Raw genomic sequence first — 8,318 nt, 5'->3', positions numbered from 1 at the left:
TTTTCACCTTGACCGCTAGTAGCCATTTTAAATTAAACCTTTTTCACTTTGACTGCTAGTAGCCATTTTTAATCAAACCTTTTTCACCTTGACCGCTAGTAGCCATTTTAAATCAAACCTTTTTCACCTTGACCGCTAGTAGCCATTTTAAATCAAACCTTTTTTACCTTGACCACTAGTAGCCATTTTAAATCAAACCTTTTTCACCTTGACCGCTAGTAGCCATTTTTAATCAAACCTTTTTCACCTTGACCGCTAGTAGCCATTTTAAATCAAACCTTTTTCACCTTGACTGCTAGTAGCCATTTTAAATCAAACCTTTTTTACCTTGACCACTAGTAGCCATTTTTAATCAAACCTTTTTTACCTTGACCACTAGTAGCCATTTTAAATCAAACCTTTTTCACCTTGACCGCTAGTAGCCATTTTTAATCAAACCTTTTTTACCTTGACCACTAGTAGCCATTTTAAATCAAACCTTTTTCACTTTGACTGCTAGTAGCCATTTTAAATCAAACCTTTTTCATTTTGACTGCTAGTAGCCATTTTAAATCAAACCTTTTTCACTTTGACTGCTAGTAGCCATTTTAAATCAAACCTTTTTCACCTTGACCGCTAGTAGCCATTTTAAATCAAACCTTTTTCACCTTGACCGCTAGTAGCCATTTTAAATCAAACCTTTTTCACCTTGACCGCTAGTAGCCATTTTAAATCAAACCTTTTTCACCTTGACCGCTAGTAGCCATTTTAAATCAAACCTTTTTCACCTTGACCGCTAGTAGCCATTTTAAATCAAACCTTTTTCACCTTGACCGCTAGTAGCCATTTTAAATCAAACCTTTTTCACCTTGACCGCTAGTAGCCATTTTAAATCAAACCTTTTTCACCTTGACCACTAGTAGCCATTTTTAATCAAACCTTTTTCACCTTGACCGCTAGTAGCCATTTTAAATCAAACCTTTTTCACCTTGACCGCTAGTAGCCATTTTAAATCAAACCTTTTTCACCTTGACCGCTAGTAGCCATTTTAAATCAAACCTTTTTCACGTTGACCGCTAGTAGCCATTTTAAATCAAACCTTTTTCACTTTGACTGCTAGTAGCCATTTTAAACCAAACCTTTTTGACCTTGACCGCTAGTAGCCATTTTAAATCAAACCTTTTTCACCTTGACCGCTAGTAGCCATTTTAATCAATCAATACTGTAATACATTCTAGTTGGGTCTTAGCATCGTAACCTATCTCAATCTAAGCCAATCATAATGGAGTATTTGACAAATTTATTGAGCAGCTAGATGGATAAGATCTATTATGTAATGCTATTTCGTAAAAGGTGTTTCTTAGCATGTCTACATGTAGATATTAGTTCACTACGGTTGTTAAGAGATGCCTTCTCAGGTCTGTAAATGATGAAATATTTTTCTAATGTACATAATCTGCAATTTCCGCTGCTTTTAGAGTATAGCTTGGCGTATGATAAAATCTTCCAGGCTATGTTGTAGTCAGTGCCGCTTTCTTTGAGTTCCCATATGTGGCTGCTTAGCTCGGTAGAGTAGCGTTTAGAAATGTCCTTGAATGTGGATTTGTGAAGGTTATATCTAGTTTTGAAGCTGTTTTTGGTTAGCCCTATATATGTGGCTGCAGGTTTATTGTTATTGATGGTTGTTACGCTTGCCTGGTATATCACTGATTTTGCTAGGCAATTGTCTGGTAACGGGCAGGTGTTCTTATTCCTGCAATTGCAGCCAGGATTAGTTGTTTCTTGATGGTTCAGTGATAGTAGCTTCTGATTGTGAGAGTTGATAGCCTGTTTCACATTGTTCATGCAGCTATAGCTTAATTTTATAATATTTCTGTTAAAGATTAACAGAAATATATCTTATTTGTATCTTATATATACAAACATGCAATTTACATCTTTAAGCTATTATTGCCCCATATATATTTGTATGTATATATATTCTATACATGAATATATATACTGGACGATTTATATGACTAAAAATTCTTGTTGAAATTATGAGCTGTTACACGCTTGGCGCTTGTCAGGTTGTGGTTGAAAGTTTTCAAGATGGCATAGGCTGGGGCTTGTGCTTATAAATGCCTGAGGAGATGACTCCGAGCATGTCTTCACGGTGTTAATTCATGATTTAGTGTTGTTAGTTTTGGTTTAAATATTATGTAGTATTTTTAATAGTGAGAAGTTGCGGTATGTTGTTCTGTTGTTGTAGTGTTGGTAGCTTTTAGCTAGTAGCTTGTAGCTTTTATTTTCCAATTTATATTGATAAGTTACTACTGCTCCATAGACCAGTCGCTTGAAATCGGTTAAGCCGGTTGCTCGCCGGTTAAAAACATTTCCGACAGCTGATGCTTATTTTATGATGCTTCAGGCTGCAAAGTTGGCTCTGGATTATGGAGTTGCGATCAACCTAGGTGGAGGTTTTCATCATGCAGAATATAGGCAAGGAGATGGCTTTTGCTTTTATGCAGATATAACAGCTGCCTTAAGGACTCTCCGAGGACAAAATCTCATCAGACGAGCTTTAATTATTGACCTCGATGCTCATCAGGTAAGCAGGATGCATAGTTGAAGTTGTTTATTCTTATCTCAAATATGTTCAGGAAGTTGCCTTCACATTGTTGAAGCAAACCGCACTCTAGCCCTGAACATTGCAGTATGAGTTGATGTATGCTAGCATCACTTTGCATGTAAGCAGATGTTTTTCTCACGTAACTGGCTGGTACTAAGAGGCAAGGAGTAATGTTCTGGCAATTGCCCTCACATTGTTGCGACAACTCCTGTTCTAACCCTGTACATTACAGCACTAGTTAATGTGTGCTAGCATCACTCTTTATGTGGGCAGATATTTTTCCAAGTAACCAGCATTACCTGTTTAAAGTTTTCTGCTCCATTTAAAAAATATGAATATACTTAACCAGCCAGGGATATATAACATGATTATAAAATTCTATAAATGGGTTTTCTAATCTCAGATTGAGAGGAGACAAAATGTTAGGCCCGCTTTTATTTTCTGTCAACTACAACATGTAAAAATGTTTTAGGGCAATGGTCATGAAGCAGACTTCCTTACTGATGATTGGGTGCAAACATTTGATATGTATAACCCTAATATATTTCCAGGCAACCAAGCACAATATTTAGGTATGTTTTGAGGATTTTTGTTGCGTAACTCAATACGCAGAACGCACTCTATGAGACCGAAACAGTTGATTAGTTTTGCTAGAAATAACACTAAAAATCTACCTGATATTTGTCATAGAGATATTTAAATTGAAAGAGCTAAAGTCCTTCTTATGTTCTTTTTTATAAATTTATCAGCTACGTGGCACTGTTGCATTGAACTGCATACAGTTTAGCGGCTATAATTAAACTTGTTGTGTGATATTATCAAAATAGAATTCTTTGAGAATCACAAGTAGTTTGATGACAACTGATGACAACAGCTCTATGCAGATTAACAAACAATACTGCCGATATTATATATACACATAAATGGTCAGTTCATAATCATCTTTAGAGGCAATGTTTTATATATAATGGCAGCAAAAAGTTAATAGACCAAAAAGTATTGACATGTGGTGCCATAGACAAAAAAACAAACATTTTACACAAGGAAGATTTGAAACTACTAACCTTAGGCATACATATTATTGTAAAGAAATCTACCGATTTCTTCTATTTGCTCCCCAAGAATCAAACCACTTGAGTACAAGGCGGTAAGAACATATACTGTACAGTGTTTTGCAAATACTGTATATATGTTGGTACAGCTAAATATGGTACAGATAAATGAGTAGCTGCACAGTGTGAGACTTCCAAGCACTCTCTTTTCTGTCGCTTCTGTGGGCACCTTATATATGTGCCTGGCTTGGTTATGCTGCACCCTTTAGTCATAGGGTCGACTCTGAAGCTCACCCTCAGCTACCTTAGCAATGATAGCAAGGACGGTGTCATCGGCCAAGTTGAGGCTTGGCTTTGTCTTGACGTTGGTCGCTTTAGCGTCCTCTTTTGCTCTCGGCGCAAACCCGGTGATGGGCTTCCACAATCTCTCTTTAGTAGAGGCCCTGAGGGCGACTCACTCAACGTTAAAAGAAGAGATTAGCTAAGAACAGAGCCGAGACCCTGTACTCGGGGCGGCGGAACTTGAATTCTGCGATTGCTCAATCATCTTCCTTCAGCTTCCTGGACTGGATCAAGCTAGAGGTTCGCAGCGCCAGCTCCTGCCGGTGACAGCTGTCCCCCAGTAGTTTTCAGGCTTGCTTTTTCTGGTGATGGTATGGTGGCTGGTCTGCGGGCGGACATCTTAAGACCTGAGCCAAAGGGCTTCAAGCAGGACTCAGACAGTGTCAGAGTCTCAGTTGGCTCTCATCTGGACGACTTGGGAGCTGGGTTTGCTGCTCGGTTGATCTAAACTGGCTCAGTTGCGAAGAAGCGACTCTAGATCACCAACTTTAGCTCAAAAGGCTTGAGATCACTTGGTTGACTTGACGACAGTTCTCTGCCTTGTCCTGCAGAGCCTTTTGAAGAGTGAGTAAGCTAGCCACCTTAGTTAATCCATTGGCATCGGCTACTCCCTAGAAATGACTGATTGAATATTTTATGTTTCCTGAGCTGGTGTACTAAGATGACGTGAACGGGTGAGCTGAAGCCAAGGCCCAAAGCACCATCATCAGCTTCCTCTTCAGCATCTTATTCAGATGATTCATGACTGTATCCACACTCTGAGTGCCTCTGGTGTCTATTCTAGTGCCAAAAATTACAAGGGCACCTCTCAGATCATCGAAGACAAGCTGCCCTTTGAGCAGCTTAGGCTCTCCGTAAATGGGAAATGGTCTTACCTTGGGATACTTGTTCTCTCTGGAGCTCTCCTTTTAGCTGAGGTTAATACATGCAGAAGCCTGCTGATTCTTATGGAGTCGATATTTGTGATCCCACTACTGTTACCAATGTAAAAAAGCCGACTGAGTTCCTCTCATTGTTCTCCAAGAATCAAAACACTTGAGCATAAGGAAATGAGAATATATATTCTGCTTATATATGTATGGGTACAGTTAAATATGCAATGAACAGTAACTGCACAGAATAAGAATTCCCAATGCTCTCTTTTCTATCACTTCTATAGGCTCCTTATGCATGCTTTTGACATGGTTAAACTCCACTTCTTAGTCGTCAGATCGACTCAGTAACCGACCCTTAGCTGACTGGAAGTCATAGCGAGGACCGTATCATTGGCCGAGTCGGTGCTTGGCTCAGTTTTGAAATTAGTAACTTCAGGTTCCTTCTTCTCTCGTTTTTGGCCCTGACCTCGGCAATGGACCACCAGATAATATTTTTTGACAAAAGATTTACAATACAATTGTTGAGTGCATCTTTTGGTGAGCGCAAATAGAATCATCCTGCATGTTGTGGATATCTAGCACTTGAGAATTGAACATATCAGTAATGTGTAAAGGAGTTAACCCAATCCGTATTTTCAATTCAACAATGTTAGGAAAACAAGTGAATATAATTATTTCAATGTTGGAGAATATCCACTGTTCTGTACAAAAATGTAGATGGTAAAAACAAAGATGCAAAAACAAATGCAGTTTTCTGTGACAGATATGTAACAAAAATTCATGGGAGTGAAACTGTGTTGATTGTGTGAACAACAGTTTGATTTAAACTGGTAAAAGCAACACACTCAAAGTCACATTCCGCACCAAAGTGATTAATCGCCTACATACTTCAGCATGTCCTGCAAGCGCAGCATGTTGATGTTTACTAGTTTATTATAGATCAATAGTTACCTGCTACCTGAATTTACAGCAGGAAGTGGAAAAATTAATCTTAGGCATGTGGCTCAGCTGCACTCGGCTGAGTGCGCAGTGTTAGCCCGAGTTTAAACAAGAAAGTTAAGCTAAGGAACTTATGAAGAGCTAAGAAAAAACTACCAGACTTTTAGTACTTTTAAGTCTCGTATCTCATACCAGCCTTAAACCCAGCCATGCTTGGAACTTTTCTTTTTAATGAAAATTGTTTCAAAACGAAAATGAATGAATGTGCTCATTGAACACAATTGTCTGTAGAGACAATTTCTTGAGTTTCTAATCAGATAGATTGTGGCAAATTTCTACAGAAAATTAAAGTACTAAGATTGCCTAATGAGCCCTGCATTGCTTGCAGTTGACCTGTTTTTATGCATTAAACGAGCCACAAGGAGTCTGATCTTATAACCCCTCCCTCAAGCAAGTAATATTAGCTTCACCGAACATGCATCTTATGATACTAAATATTATTCTTTAATATTTAAATGCAGTGAAATGGCAAAGTAGTGGCATTCTGCTCTACTAAAATGAAGGTCATAAGTTCATAGGTCATAGATTCATGACGCATGCAAACCAACTTTCAGGGAGAATTTTCATTACCACTTTTATTTGTTTTTCAATGCACCAGTTTCATAGCAACAAAATTCAAGTTTCATAATATAGGAGATAGACTACAATATTTTTTTCTTCATATATTTTATTAACCTAACTAATCATATTTTTGAAGCCTTGATCGTTTTACAGCGAAGGCAAACTTAAAAGCTGTTTGTGTGGTAAGTGGAACGAATTCGGCTACGTACCTACCAACTCTTTGTAGGTAAGTAGACAATTGATTAATTTAGAGATGTGATTTATATATTCAGAGCTTCTTCAGTATCAGAAAATAAATTATTTTCTTTTACAAGATTTTTAATGAGTGTTCATCAAATCATAGTTTTTTAAGCGATTATCTTAATGCTAATAGTTCATCCTTTCAATAGTTGTACATATTGTTGTATAAACAAGTGTATGTACTTACACACTCACATGAAATTGTAGCAAAAAATAAGGGGCTCCATCTTCTTTTACATTTTCTTATATACTACCCATTACTTACTGCCTAATACTACCTAATTCACTAGGTTTATCCTCTGGTGTTTCAACAGACTTCACTCACCGTACCTGCCATGGCTATCTGCGACTGCTTTGAGCACAGACACCAATATAGCCTGAGGCTAACAAATCCCATAATACAACATCACTTTCTTCATTTTTTTGGGTTAAGCCCCAACTATCAAGAAGCACATGTATATACTCACCTTACTTGTGACACTCATTACCTGACTGACCCTGTGCCACTGCCAGAAATACTCTTTTCTTTAGCGCTAACACCATTGCTAGTACGCATTCTCTTCTGCATCATCCTGACCACTGTCACCACCAATACTTTCACAGTGACCACCTCACTAACAACACTTCTATCTCCATTGACTAGCTCGGAGCCTCTTGGTTGGGTCAACGATAGTTCCTCAACCTCATCTTCTGACTCCTCCATCTTAACCAGGCTCTCACTAGTAAATGTGGGTTTGACGTGCAAGCTGTGGAGCCCATGCATAAACATATGCTATACTGCTGTTATGGCTACCTCATTGCTTACTGCTGCTACCTCGACTTTGGCCATAACTCACCTCGTTGTCCCTATCTCTTTAGTCTTGGGATAAACGAGATAGTTTTTCTCTAAAATAACCGGTAATGGTGAGAAAACTTCACAAACCATGACCTCTGCACTTGCAAATTGTAGCAAACTCTACTTCCTACTTTACTACCCATTCCATATCTAGAGATATACTACTCTTCGCCATCATCTCTACCTCTTTTTACTGTCTCCGTCACTATATTCTCGACTCATTGCCCCATAACTACTATCATCACACTCCATGACTGCTATCTCTGTAATACTTTCTACTGCTTCTAGGACTACTTCTAGCAAAATATCTTTACTCTGAGTCGTATTCTCTGTCACCACCTCTAGAGTACTGCGCATGACACTGCGTCATACTCCGGGTGTCATACTCCACGCGTCATACTCTGACACCTTTGCTACCTCCTTAATTTTACTTCTCAAGTCACCACCTCTACTCTTTGGAACATGTCTGAACTATTTTCCATATCACAAACCCCCAATGCTTCATTCGACATAATTATTCCATGTCAAATCAGCATTCTTCATCAAGTCTTTTTTCACTTATCTGTCTCTACACCCGTTACTTGCCGCTATTAAAGCAAACCTTACTCTATCAGCATTACTATCCACCTCCGCATATCTACTCAATCCTCAAATCACCTCAAAAATTCTCATCACTTTCATCAACTGCCTGTCTAGCTATCAAGAACTTATACTCTTTTACAAACATGCTCTCCTGTCTAACGTGACATTTTTGCAAAATCTCCATATGTAGAATTTTCATAAGTACAATTTTCCTAAGTACAATTTTCCTAAGTAGAATTTTC

At 38.3% G+C, this 8,318-nt stretch overlaps 1 protein-coding gene across 1 annotated transcript; it reads left to right on the top strand.

Moving 5' to 3' along the window:
- Positions 1-1,385: 1,385 nt before the first annotated feature.
- Positions 1,386-4,123, top strand: LOC137387907 (histone deacetylase 11-like). Its single transcript, XM_068074420.1, has 4 exons — positions 1,386-1,397; positions 2,390-2,569; positions 3,063-3,162; positions 3,912-4,123. Exons 1-4 carry the CDS (start codon positions 1,386-1,388, stop codon positions 4,121-4,123), a joined length of 504 nt encoding a protein of 167 aa, XP_067930521.1.
- Positions 4,124-8,318: the final 4,195 nt, after the last annotated feature.

Source organism: Watersipora subatra, chromosome 2, assembly GCF_963576615.1.
Source record: "Watersipora subatra chromosome 2, tzWatSuba1.1, whole genome shotgun sequence".
Classification (NCBI taxonomy): domain Eukaryota; kingdom Metazoa; phylum Bryozoa; class Gymnolaemata; order Cheilostomatida; family Watersiporidae; genus Watersipora; species Watersipora subatra.
Note: the sequence above shows the minus strand (reverse complement) of the source record. Positions and strands in the feature narration are given on the sequence as shown.

Bases quoted from the DNA above. Each gene is read 5' to 3' on its own strand.
- LOC137387907 (XM_068074420.1), top strand. The intron at 2,570-3,062 runs GTAAGCAGGATG...AAAATGTTTTAG, and splicing joins TTGACCTCGATGCTCATCAG to GGCAATGGTCATGAAGCAGA. The intron at 3,163-3,911 runs GTATGTTTTGAG...TGCACCCTTTAG, and splicing joins CAACCAAGCACAATATTTAG to TCATAGGGTCGACTCTGAAG.